Below are 13704 nucleotides of genomic sequence, written 5' to 3' on the forward strand. Positions count from 1 at the left end.
CACATTCATTGGATTTAATTGAAATATCAGACTGCCTTTAAACAGACTCCATTTACATGCAAGATTTCATTTTACTGCAGATCCATTTGCAGTATCTTTTTTTCAGTCAGCAAGTGAGTTGTTTGTGTCTGTATTGATTACATGAGGTCAGTTCATTTGAAAAAAAGAGACTACTGTTCAGTCCCCACACCCGTGATATTCTTCATGCAAGCACACCGCAGTCACTAAACACAAAAATTCAGTCTATCTGGTGAAGTGAAAGTGACTGGAACATTGACAACAGCTGATAAGGTGCTTTCACGGCAGGGCACTGACCACTAAAAGCAAACAGTGTAGCTTTAGAGCTACAGAAACAGAGAAATACTGAGTGCAAAACAACATCTACTTTGGGCGTGGCTTTTGTTCAGTTTCAAAATAATGGAAAAGGCAAGTGTTTTGGCACATCAGTGCTCAGTTAGAAATCATAGAGGGGGATGACGCACCGACAACTTTTTGAAATGGTTCCACACGTTGCTTCACTGAAGCATAAGTCCAGTTTAACAAAAAAAAAAGAGAGAAAAAAAGCAGCACTTGTTAAGGCGAAAGTCAAGCAAGATATTGTTCACATGCTAAATCTGCACGCAATATTAAGGCAAATTTCAAGAAATCACAGCCAAAGCAGGCAAGCATGGAGATATAAAGCACAACGTATCAAAAATAAACTGAACTCCTGCCAGAATACACGCAATACACAGATAAAAAAAATCGTGCAGTTTGCAGACAGTCTTGTTGCAAAAGAAAGAAAAGCCCCATTCTACAGCATACTATGACTTCTAGCATGCAGAGTCTGGCACTACATAAAACAATGCTATCATAAAAGGTCCATAAGGCACACGTCCCTCACATACTGCTATTCTGAAACAATTCACTCTCTTTTTGGAGTTTCCAACTGCATATATGCAAGATTGTACACTTTCCTCAGCAAATTTCTTTTGAGCATAAAATTATATTTCCTTCTCATTCATTTTAATAAACTATATGTAAACAAAGTTGAAATGGAATAGTATATTTTGAAGATAAGCCTCCACTACAAGGGTCAGGCTTTAATGAGCTTTGGTGAGAAAACTCATAAGACTTTTTATAGCAAATCCTGTCTTCTCATTCAAAAAAATACGTCTGCATTTTGTCATGTTAATGTGAAATGTTTGTGGTGCTTTGAAGTGCTTTCATTCCCACCACAGAAATGGCCATTTATCTGTCTCCATCTAGAGGCGACTCGCAGCTATCACCAGTGACTGTTGTCGGGATAGCTCGGCACTGCGGCAGGGTACTGGGGCAGGCTCGGCCCTTGGGCCGTCTGAGCAACAGCGTTGAACCCTGCTTCTCTTACAGGTGCACTCTTCCACAACCCGGTGCTCCACTCTTCCTGAGCGCGCTCCAAACTACCGCCGCCGCCACGATAAAATCTGTGCACCTGCCACATCAAAAGAAAAGGTCAAAAATAAGTTCAGATTCTATTTGTGCCTGTTTTCAAGTGTCTGTGTGGGTTAATATCCATGAAAGACAAAAATTCAATGCAAGTGTGTGTGTGTGTGTGTGTGTGTGTGTGTGTGTGTGTGCGTGTGCCTTTTCAACGTGCGTATTCACTCACCTTAATGATAACCAGAGCCATTAAAGCAGTCACCAGAGTGAAGAGCACAGTTGTGATAAGCATCACTATAGCGGAGCCCAGATTTGTGCTGAAAAACGTCACTGTCGCAATCCAGCCGCTTTGAGGTGTTGGTGAGAGTGAGATGCAGTAGTACGGTTAGTGGATCACACAGTATGTAATTAGCAAAGTGGATTTAATACAAATATCCAAAGTTACTAATGAGCCATTAAGCAGTGAGAAAACAGATGCAGTGACAAACAGCATAATGACGACCAGCGTAAAACTGACTTTACATGACACAATGTATCATGAGTGAACAGTGTTATTGTCAAGCGGATGTTCAGTTATTAGACATAAACACTACTCAGTTTTAGGAAAATTGTTTGTTAAAAAAATATATATAATTAATAAGAAAAATATTTGCTTAAAAAAAATGCGTTGAAAATGGCATTCTGACTGTAAAATCATGTGTTAACATTGAAATTCCTTCTACATGAGAAAGGGATATATGTGAAGAGTTCAACTGAAAAAACTGATAAACGCCATTCTTAAAATGTGAACTTTCTTTTCAATCATGTGCTAAAATAATAGCATTTTCAGTTTTAGCAAAAACAATGGTTTGCCCTTCTTTTTTGCAAAATGAAAACTATAAAGAATGCCTCTAGTCATCTAGTCATAAGGTTATGACCAAAACCTTAGAACCCCTATTTACATTGAACATCAAGAGGCTGATGGTTGGAGTGAGCACCACATCAGCAGCCCACAACCAAACTTCAATCGGCAACCAATAGAAGTAAAAATGTAAAAAGCCGCTGATGGTGTCCGACTACTCAATTCTGTAAACTTCATCATGTGCTTCATGGTTTTATTTTAGTGTTAAATCAATCTTAGTCATAATTTGAACAGACGTGCAAATGCAAGTCTCATGGAAAGCACATTTTTCCAGCTGCCTTGATCATTTCACATGAGCCCTCATGACCCGCTCTGGTAAAAAACTGGCAGGCAACATGTGCAGCAGCCTACGAAGCTGGTTTGGTTCAACTCACCATGTTCCCCAGCCAGGGACGCCTATAGCCTGGATCAAGGCCAAAACACACTGAAGGAAGAAGATGAAGAAGAAGGCCATGAAGTTGAACGAGCTATCGGCCCTATGAACAACATGACAAAAGAAGAGAATACAAAGGGATGACACAGTAGAAAACAAACATGCCAAGAGTTGCTCTATTTTAGTTGTATTGTTTCTTCCTCCTACTTGTTCTCGTCTTTTTAACACAACTTCACACAACAATTCTGTTCAAAGTATGAAAGCACAATGGAAAACTAACACTAACACTTCCCAGCATGATAAGGAAAAGAGATCACTGGTAAAGCCGTGTCTCTTTTCTCAGAATATGTCGAGGCATCACTGGAACTTTGTGATTTCCTACATCTGAAGACAGAAAAAACAAATGCTGCTCGTTGGTCCAGTGTTCGTGGATTTTTCCATAAATCTTGATGGCTACACAATTTCTCAGTCATACAGTGAACAACCGGGTCACACATCAAGTACATCACAAAAACGTTCAGCCTCATTTACATAACGTACGACACTGTACACACTTTCCCCTCACCCACCCACATGAGCAACAAGAGTTCACAGATTATCTCTACAAGATCTAAGAAGTTTGATCATAAACCATCTGTCCTGAAGTCAAGTGAGGGCTAATTTCAAAACCTCCATCTGTCTCCCAAGAATTTAAATAGACTGACTACTTCCCGCGTAGTTTTTTTCTCTGCTATGGCCCCTCGTATTTTCACTTCAACTGCTTTCTACTGATAACCAGTTACCTCAATCCTGTCGGTTTATTAACATTTCAACCTGTATGTTCGGGATTCTGTTTCTCTCTGTGAGTATTGTTACATGTGAAGCGATGATATACGTTAACCTGTGACGTCTGCAGGGGCTCTCCGGGTGATGCACTGACTAACCTGAAGGCTTTGTAGAGCGGTCTGAACCAGCAGATGTAACTGCAAGGGCTGAAGAGGATGAGCCAGAGTAGGGAGAAGCCAAAGTTGGTGGCACCTCCGCCACCGGCCCACCAAGCAATACATGAGATCACATTTATGCACAGTGTGCTTGAATACACTGCAGAGGAAACAGGACAGTGGGGAGGTGGGGGGGAAGAGAAAGGGAGAAAAGGGTAGTGAGTTTTAACTCAACAGCAGAGCGAAGAATGAATCCTTCACTTCCAAACAGAAAGTTAGAAAATGTAAGTGAGAAAAACCACACACTCATCCATAGCGTGTAGACTCTGCGCACCAACTGCTGGTGCGGTGCAGGGATTTCCTCTTCAATGTTCTGGTAGAAGCATGGCTTTATTCTCATAAACTGAGGCAGGGGAGGAAAGTTGTTCACTCGATCTGGAACAGGAAGGAAAGAGTGTATGACCATATTACTTTTTACAATTTAATATTTCACAATACGCTTGAATGCATGACAGAGGAGAGAGAGAGACACAGAGAGTGTGTGTGAGAGAGAGAGAGAGGGAGAGAGATTTAATCTGAGTTTACAGAATATATATATATATATACTGAAAATAGAGAGATAAGAGATTATTTAAAGTGACAGACCTGCCATTTTGAAATCCCAATTCTTTCCTGGATAATAGAAATATACAGAAATAGAAATACACAGTTAACACTCACATTAACACAATTCCAGACAAGAAACCTTTCACCAATTGTCTTATGTCTTTTTACTATAATAACCCTTATTACCTGTGTTTTACTTGCTTCACAACTAAAGAGCCTTGCTAACACTGATCACAATTTACATGCTAATATTAACCTTCAGACAGTTAACGGGGATCACACCGGTGGCTCTACCGACTGTAAGTTACACAACTTTAGACAAAGTGTTTCGCTGCCTAATTTTAATACAAACACATGCAGTTCTGCAGTTTTCTCTTTACCTGCGCCTGTATGAAGTTATAATGTGTTTACTTTATGTGTTATATTATACAGTAGATAGCAGCTAAAGCGTGTTGCTTAGTTTCTCTTCAAATAAAGCTGCCGCTTAATTTGACTGACCGGTCGGCGGTTGACAACGAGTGAAACGGCGGCTGTAGCTAACAAGTCAAAGTAACGCGTACAATAGAAATATCAACATTACCGGGATAATGTTTATGTCCTTACGTATCCGTCGACAAACGCAGGGGTCCGGAATCATTCAGGATGCGCCTTTTCGACCCTATCGGACATACTGCGGCTGCGCACCACCGTAGCACTTGTAGTTCCGAACTGTTTGCATCCCACAAGCTCCGGAGCCTAAAGAACTACAAGTCCCAGAATTCATGCGAGCGGTAAACGGAAAACGCATGACTCCTCCATGACTCCCTTTCGTTTGGATCCCACCCATGCAATTACAGGCGGGGTTAACGTTACGTCCCCCAGTCTGTAAAGAGTTAAAAGAAGACATTATTCATTTGTAGCGGAGTCTCTTGAGTGACTCTTGTTGATGATAATCATAATTTGATAACTTTCTCACTGATAACAACACAACTGTGGCTGGAGAGAGTGACAAACCGTGTTTTAACGTTAGTATTTAAATATGTGTAAACGCAATATTGGAATATGTCACTAATGAGTGTATTGGGAATATTAAATTATGTGCTTAATTTATGATAACTATTGTTGAGTAATTGTCATCCAGAGAGCACCGGGCACATTGGACTTCTTTCCCTAACTCCTTTCTTTCATTTTACTACCAACATGGCAACCATAGATGGCAACCCTGACTTGTTAAAGTCAATGTCCGCGGCCAATCACAGAGCCCAAAACATCAGACAGACGATACAGCTGACATATTCCGGTTTATAACACAGGGCGTCCCGAACGGGGTGGATACTATGTTCATTTTTTTAAAAAGCGTAACAGATTTAGTCCACTGAATTAAATTAGCTCCCATAATTTCGTATTTCTGAGGAACAATTTTAAGTATCACACAACATTTAAAACTCTAGTGCTTCTAACGCCCCAGAGAGCGCTTCATTACTACACGAAGCACCGAGTAAACGCGCAGCGCCCTTGTTAAAAACCAACGCTCCCACCGGTGATCAGTAACGTGGTTTGGACCAATCAGCGACGGTCACTGACGCAAGTGACATACTCCCGCCAATTCCGACTGAGGAGCGCGAGGCAGGCAGCGGGGTAAACCAAGGGAGTTTGTGGAGATGCGGAAAGAGAATATGTTATGTTTTATGTGAAATAAATTAGAAATACATGTCGTTTCAATAGCAGTACAACATTTGGTTCGTTTTCGGGGGCATTCTCGGGTGTTTACGCAATCTGTGCCGTTGTTTTTCCGGAGGATATCGCAAACGAGAGGAGCCCCGGGTTAGTGGTTGCGATGTTGGCGGCGGAAAATCCTTCTGTGGACGGACATTTGGCAGCATCGACTCCCCGCAGAAGAGGTAATGCTAATGCCACGTCTACCAACGTACATGTATGGTTATATTAACTTGGTAAAATGTCTACTTTTATAATACGGACGGAGTGCAACGTCAGTTTCGTCTAACATTTACAAATTCGCGTCCACCAAATGAGGAAAAACGTCAGATAAATATGTGTAGCTTCACGTTAAGGTGACTATTTAACCCTAGCAACCACGTTCCCCCCATTGGCACCAGTTTACGTTAGCTGTTGTCATTGTTACAGGCAAACGTAAACTGATTTAATATGAAAATCTGCCGCTAACTTTTCATTGAAGCTAGCTGTCTACGGCTAACAGCCCGGCATTGCTAATGTTATCATGTTACCTAAAGTCTAATTCAGTTTAACGTCAGGTGAGAAACAATAACGTTGTGTTAAAGTAAGTTAACGTTAGAAACTACCAGTATGTTCACCTCGGCAGACGACTGGGTCCACTCGGCTGCACGGCTTCCTCTGTTACCGTCGCTTTGCTAAGTCTTAGCTCAACCCGAGGTGCTTAGCAGAGCAGCTAGTCGTTGTAGCATCAGTGAGTTTGTTAACGTTAGCGCCTCACATGAAAGCTGTTTTCATACGTGAATCTCCAGAGCAGCTCCACTGTATCCGCTCTTTAACACACACACACACACACACAAGCTTATTGTGACTGTAGTAAGTCGGCGTTATGTGCAGCAGTCCTCACTAGTGTCGAGGTTTTCAGTATTGTGCTCGGGCATGCATCCTTTGCCTGACAGCCGTGTAAGGTGCCTGCCCTGCGGACTAGACCGGGCCTTCAGCACCCACTGATACACCGGTTGGCGGGAGAGCAAACCAAACACAACCAACACATGCATTGTAACGTTGTAGTGTTAGCACACCGACGTTGTGACATTTAATGCTCCTCCTTGACGAATAATACACTCGGGGGTGTTTTTGTTACTGGATAGACTTTTCACATTAATACAGGGTGATTAGGATTTGAAGACCCACAGTGCTTGTGGTCATTACAGTAGTAAACTAATCTTATTGCTGCAAGCGGAGTCTTAACAATGAAGTTATTGCGTGGAGTTGTTGTGTAAGTGTGTTATCCGTCTCCAGGTTGTTGTTTTTTTTAAATACAGTCACGCAAATAAGTTATATCTTGAAAGCTTTATGTGCAGTGGATGTCATTTTAAATCAGCATTGTGTTTTCACCTGCTACAAAAAGCTTCCAGTTCAAGTCATTGATTGATCTTCAGTGCCAGTTCATTATTTCCAGTCTGAATATTTTGAAGGGATGTTGAAGTGCTTAAAGTATTATTTTCTGATGTGCCTGTTTTTGTTCTTTTCAGGCATGGATTGTAAGTCAAGGAACAATGCCAACAAGAAACTTATCCAAGGTAAAAAACGTTTTTACATTGGACACTATTAAAATATTATCGTTATCAGAATCATACATAAGATACAATTAATAATAACTTGGCATGGAGGATGGATTATTATACTATGCATGTCTTACCATACTTTACAATGTCTGTAAATGGTTTTTGCACCTTTTTATGTGTTGCTTCTTTTGTCTTGATTATATTTACATAGTAGCATAAACTCATATTGTGAAACTGTTAACCCTACTAATACACATTAGAGCTTCACAAGTTAAAATTCAACTATATGGCTTTAGTTGTCCTCTACAGTAATTAGACCTGGGATTGTTAAACCCCTTAAATCTCTGTTGTCATTGACATCACTTTGTATATAATCTATCAATTAACACACAAACTTTTCCAAAGATTTATAACTTTTTTAAATCTCACCACATTTTTGAGGCTGTATTTTGATGAACAACTTTGCCCCTTTATCTGTTCTTCATTATGCAGAGAGATACAGCACAACTGCTCAATGACTCAAGTTTTGTTTTTTTAAATTAAATTCTGCCTGCAGCTCGTCTCCCATTCAAGCGCCTGAACCCTGAACCTAAAGACAACCAGCCACCTAAACGCCCCTGTGGACATGCCTGCCCTGAACCAGGAGTCTCAGACAGGGAGAATGAGTCCTCTGCGCTCCCTGTGCACACCGGGCCACCCTTGGTTAACGGTCGTGGGCCCCTTGATGGCTTCCTGAGCCGCAGGCGCCCTTCATCCTCAGATGAGAACATGGTAATAGATCTGACCGCGGACAACAGTTCACCTGTAAAGCGCCTTGATTCACCTGCTCCTGCCTCTCCCTGCCTCCCAACAAAGGACAAGCATAAGGGAAAAGACACAACTGCCTCTTCTGGGAAATCCAATAGTGCTGATCACACTCCTAAAACACACACTTTAGACTGCACAGTAGTCAACAAAGATGAAGTGGAAGAGGAAGAGGAGGAGGAGGAGGAAGAAGAGGAGGAGGAACAAGATGGGAATCAGACTGCTTCTATCTCGCTGCTTGACACAACACAGGATTCTGAAAGTGAGCCAGAGGAGCAGAATGAGTCAGGAAACGTTTCCAGTTTAGGAAACCGGTCCATGCTGTCAACTTCATCAGTGAGCTCCTCGTCTGAAAGCTCACCTGAGAAGACTGATGACCCTACACTCTCTACAACACCTACAGTATGTTCATCTCACAGTTTACGGTTTATTTAATCCCACTTAGTGGTGTGTAGTAGCACTTAGTGTTTTGAGTAACACACAACAAAGTGCAGGAAGTGCTGCTTTAGGTGTGAAAAAAGGGGTCCCTATGGTGGGTGACATTTAGTTTGGGGATGCTACTTATTGAGATTTGTTGAAGAAATCTGAGGCTCTCAAGAGGGTAGTGATTTTAAAAAAGCTCTAATATCTAATGGCTATTTACTCATAGTAACTATATAGAGTATTACTCCGTTAAGATGAATAAATAGCCATTGGATATTAGTGCTTTGGGTTTACAAATGTTCTTGTTTGTTAATATCTACAATAGATCTTAAAACACTTGCAAACATCCTCACAGTATTAAAGGACCAGTGTGTATGATTCAGTGGCATATAGTAGTGAAGCTGCAGATTGCAATCAACTCGCCTCACTCTCCAGTTTCAAGCATATAAGAGAAACTACGGTGGCTGTGACACAAAAAACGTGAAAGGCCCTGTTTGTTTGGTTTGTCCATTCTGGGCTACTGTAGAAACATGGTGGTCTCCGTAGAAGAGGACCCGCTCTCTCTGTAAATAAAAACGTCTCATTCTAAGGGAACAAACACAATTCTTATTTTCCAGTGATTAGACACTAATGAAAACATCTATGATTATTATTATAATCCATTTATGCAAATAAATGTTGCACACTGGACCTTTAACGCAGTCAAAATAGAGCAATCAATGTTATTGCAATCATTCTTCCAGATATTAATCACGCAAATAAAACTGACTAGACTGGATGACATTGTGTCAAACACATTCAGACAATAATTATCATTGTTTTGTTTTTCCCTTATCATCACAGGAGCCAAAGACCACCCCCAAGATACCAGCAGAACAGAAAAAGATCAAAAGACGCTCATTGAAGGTGGGACTTTTAATGGATACACTACAAACAGGGGTTTGATTGTGTTTGAAATTTCATAGTTGTTGGTTTTAATCCAATGTGTCACAGCCTTATTTGTTAATTCACTTTTTTTTCCTCATCTGATGGAACTTTTGCACTTGTAGAGTTTACAAGAACAAGAGGACAGGCTTCGACAGCAACAGGAGAAAGAGCGCCAGAAGGAAGAAGCTAAAGCTGCAAAGGAGAAAAAGAAAGAAGAGGCTCGCAAGCTTAAGGAGGAGCGAGAAAGAGAAAAACGAGAGAAAAAAGAAAAAGATGAGCGAGACAAACGAGAAAAAAAAGAAAAGGAGGAGAAAGAAAAGGCAGAGAGGTTAAAAGCCAAAGAGGAGCAACGGAAATCAAAGCTAGAGTGAGTAATGCAAACTCTATATAACATGTTTTCTGTTTTGTGAGTCAGTGTTGGTTATGGTTGATTTTGGTGTGCTACATGATTTGCTGTAATCTTTCTTCAGGGCAAAGCTTGAAGAAAAACGGAAGAAGGAAGAGGAGAAGCGAATGAAGGAAGAAGAGAAACGGTTGAAAGAAGAGAAGGATGTAAGTTTATGTAGAAGTGCTGGTCTGAGTTAGGTAGATACTACAACATTATTTTTTCCAGATTTGTAATTGTCCATTTTACTGAATAGTCTGTTGACCAATGTGTATCTGTTCATAGCGCCTCAAAGCTGAGAAAGCAGAAATTACACGATTTCTACAGAAAGCCAAGATCCAACAGGCTCCAAAGGTTAGTAAATATCACAGTTGAACAGAAAAACTTTATTTAGGTAAGTTTATCTCTCTATAAACTGTTAAGTTCATAACTACAGTGCTCCCTGGTACACTTTGTTGATGCCTAAAATCTAATGATTATGTTAACATCTTAGTGTCTAATCAACATTAGCTTACAGGGTATAATGTTAGAGTTGCAACACATGCTCTGATCCCCCGTATCCTCTTTTCTTTTTCTTTTTCTTTAAACAAAGATGGTTAACTGAACTAAATGGTAATAATATAACTGCAACTTGTTGTATCCCCTTTTCAGACACTTGCAGCTGCATGTGGGAAGTTTGCTCCATTTGAGATAAAAGAAAATGTGTTTCTGGCGCCACTGTGCCGGGTTCAGTGTGAGGACTCTGTTTTGGAGGAACTGGACCAGTATTTGTTGAACCCAGCTGATAAACGAGATGGACTGAAAGACTGGATTGGACAAAAACCCCGCCGGTGGGGACCCACCAAACCCAGACAGGCTGACTCCCTCAGGTGAGACTGACAATAGTGATTATCATAAAAACTGATATATGGTGGTGATATTATAGTGACGAAGAAAATACCAGTATAAGCTGAAATTACCATTGAAGTGATCAGTTAACAGAAATGTATCCATACATCGATCCAAAACTCGATGCCTAAACTCGAAGTATTGGCTAATAGCTACAGCTAGCTGATTCCAGAGGTGTGTGTGTGTGTGTGTGTGAGACTGTAACTACAATTCAGTTCTTAATTATAAGTGGAGAGAGATATAAAAGGAGCTCATGGCAATAACAATGCATTGACAGATGCACCATCACGGTAAACCTGTCTCATATGCTGTTGTACACAGATACTGACATTTACAAACAGTGCTGGGCTGATTTCAGCAGCAGTGATCCAAGCTGATGGTGTACACGCTGTCTTCTGCCTGTCTATATGGTAGATGGGAAGGGCTTCACTGAACATAACTCTCTGTCAAAGCACTTCACCTGTGGACAATACAAGTCTCTTTCCTCACAAACCAAAACTAAATCTCTTAACGAATGTAGCTACGTGACAGTTTTGTAACATTTAAAACTGTTTAAGTTGCTGAAACTTCATTGTTAATTAGATATTACACCAGTTCTCGTTTTCTGAGCCGTTCTCATTTAACAAGCTTTGTTAATCCTCTAATGAAATGTATTTGGTCTTTTATGAAGCCCAACAACTCAAAACAATTAGTGATTCTGTATAGTTTAAGAAACAGACTTTCCATTTGGCTCTGTGTTGGGTTCACTGCTCTGTGGCATTTTCTGTATAATTTGTTCAAAACTCGCCTGGCTCGAAACATGTTTGGTTGCTGCGATCATCTATTACATTCTCAGCTGTGTGCCATGGTTCATAATGTGTAAGTTCAGATGCTTGGTGCAGTTGGTGTGCCTCCTATATACATATTTTGAATACATTTTCCTGTAGCTTTATGGTTAACCATTCTTTCTTCCCCCAATGCGTACTATTTTCTCAGTGAGTGTATAGCAGTGGAAGGGCCTAAACCAGATGGCGTGCCTGATCGTAAACGTTATGGACCTATGAAACTGCTCCAGTTCCATGAAAACTACCGTCCAGCGTACTGGGGCACCTGGAGTAAGAAGAGCTCACACGTCTCACCTCGCTGCCCTCTTAAACAAGATAAGGCAAGTCTTTTTTGCAAAGGTATTATCCTGTTTAGTGTACTCATCCCATACGGAAGAGATCTCAGTGGTACTGAGCATTACCTACTTTTTTTTTAACGGTTGATGAAATGTATTATATTGACGTTTGTTTAAATGTAACAGACGTCTGTATCAACTGTCAACTCAAAAGATTATAGCTTTGATTCAATATTTACACTTTACCCAAGAATTGTATTTGCATTGTTGTGAGGAGTAACAGCTGTGTTCTGTGACCACAGGATTTATTTGACTATGAGGTTGACAGCGATGAAGAATGGGAGGAAGAGGAACCAGGAGAGTCCCTGTCACACAGTGAAGGGGTGAGTTTCATTAGAGGGTGAAAGAGTATGACGATGTTCTAAAGTTTCCTCTGTTTATGTGTGTATGCATCAATATCCAGTATTATTACAGAGAGCGTTTGTTATTTTATACTTTATTGTATTAAAAAAAACAAACAAAAGGAACCGCTTTGATGCAGCCATTTTTTTTCTGACGCACTGTAGAACTTTTCCATTGTCAAGCATTTTCATTGAATTGATCATTAATAACTTTAATGTACTTAAGTGTGTGCTGTGCAACTTTATTAAAAAGTGTATTTTTAAAAAATTGGATCGGGACTCTTCGCAGACACTCAATATTAGATGACTCGAGAGCCAAAAAATCCATGAGGACATCCCTAGTTTGAATATTTTCACAATGGGGTTGGTATTAGTACTTTTACTTAGCCCTAAATACTTTCTACACCTATTGTTAGCACACCTGCAGCCTCCCTTTAAGAAAGCTGGGCTTAGTTAGTTAGCTGCACGCAGTAATCACATTTTCTTTTGTGATTTGTTGTTTTGTTTCTGCTGTTGTGGGAAAAATTGAAAACAGAAAAAGCAATCAGTGTTATTGTGTTTGTACTGTGACCTGAACTCCGGTTTTAGGCTAGTCAGCGTTAGCTTTTCACAGTCTGCTGAGAAGGGAACAAGAAGATGCTGCAGTAAGGTTACATAAACAGAGACTTTTTATTTATTTCCCGTGCAAGCAAACACAACACACAGTAACTATGATACTGCAACCTGAGCTTATTTACACAATTTATGAATGAGTAAACGAAACTACCTCTCTCGTAACGTTACACCAAAGATGTTAACAACATTAACTTCATGAATTCATGAACTCTGGTTACAGATATATTCATTGGGAGAAATGTTGATGTACATGTACAACAGACTGGGATACGTCACTTTGTTTATTGGCTGTGGTACATTGGTGGTACTGGGTTAACATTGTTAAGAATGTAAGCTGTCTCTTGCTCACTGCCATCACCTTCAGTATTTGGCCGTCAGAAAAAAAAAAAGTCAACGTATCTGTGTTACCGTCTGGCTGGGTAGATGAGGTTTCTAGGTAACATTTGTTTGTGAAAGTTGAAAGTATTGGGCAAATTAGTTTCCAACCAAGCTGCTCCTCTGTCACTGTAGTTTAAAAAATATCTTAAAATGACATTCTTTTAACAAAACAATCATGATGTTTAGGCCCAGCAGGTCGCTGGGATGCCACACACTGGCAGAAACCCTGGGCTGCTGTCTTTAAATTTCAAACACAAAATAGTTAAATATAGGAAAACATTAGGCAATCATTTTAAAACATACTTGCAAACATGCAAAAATGTTGTGTTTTTTTTTGTTTTTTT

At 40.3% G+C, this 13704-nt stretch overlaps 2 protein-coding genes across 3 annotated transcripts in view; one reads left to right on the forward strand and one right to left on the reverse strand.

Moving 5' to 3' along the window:
• Positions 1 to 159: 159 nt before the first annotated feature.
• On the reverse strand, positions 160 to 4912 carry scamp4 (secretory carrier membrane protein 4). Of its 2 annotated transcripts, none has more exons than XM_035653700.1 (7): positions 4782 to 4912; positions 4241 to 4267; positions 3902 to 4030; positions 3599 to 3755; positions 2677 to 2778; positions 1631 to 1748; positions 160 to 1453 (listed from the first exon to the last, which is right to left on the reverse strand). In XM_035653700.1, the coding sequence occupies exons 2-7, from the start codon at positions 4245 to 4247 to the stop codon at positions 1265 to 1267; spliced, it is 702 nt and encodes a 233-aa protein (XP_035509593.1). In that variant the 5' UTR covers positions 4248 to 4267; positions 4782 to 4912; the 3' UTR covers positions 160 to 1264. The 2 variants fall into 2 exon arrangements, with proteins under 2 accessions (XP_035509593.1, XP_035509592.1); XM_035653699.1 differs by having other exon boundaries at positions 4805 to 4882.
• An 833-nt stretch (positions 4913 to 5745) lies between these two features.
• Positions 5746 to 13704, forward strand: part of chaf1a (chromatin assembly factor 1, subunit A (p150)) — an 11839-nt gene continuing 3880 nt past the window's right edge. The window contains exons 1-11 of the mRNA XM_035654120.1: positions 5746 to 5818; positions 5979 to 6081; positions 7408 to 7455; positions 7997 to 8646; positions 9511 to 9573; positions 9717 to 9961; positions 10065 to 10146; positions 10265 to 10333; positions 10631 to 10848; positions 11843 to 12011; positions 12269 to 12349. Of these exons, the coding sequence (XP_035510013.1) occupies positions 6018 to 6081; positions 7408 to 7455; positions 7997 to 8646; positions 9511 to 9573; positions 9717 to 9961; positions 10065 to 10146; positions 10265 to 10333; positions 10631 to 10848; positions 11843 to 12011; positions 12269 to 12349 (1689 nt within the window). The 5' untranslated portion in view covers positions 5746 to 5818; positions 5979 to 6017. The remainder of the gene's footprint in view (positions 5819 to 5978; positions 6082 to 7407; positions 7456 to 7996; positions 8647 to 9510; positions 9574 to 9716; positions 9962 to 10064; positions 10147 to 10264; positions 10334 to 10630; positions 10849 to 11842; positions 12012 to 12268; positions 12350 to 13704) is intronic.

Source organism: Morone saxatilis, unplaced genomic scaffold (genome assembly GCF_004916995.1).
Source record: "Morone saxatilis isolate NCDOM2014 unplaced genomic scaffold, NCSU_SB_2.0 Contig12, whole genome shotgun sequence".
Lineage (NCBI taxonomy): Eukaryota > Metazoa > Chordata > Actinopteri > Moronidae > Morone > Morone saxatilis.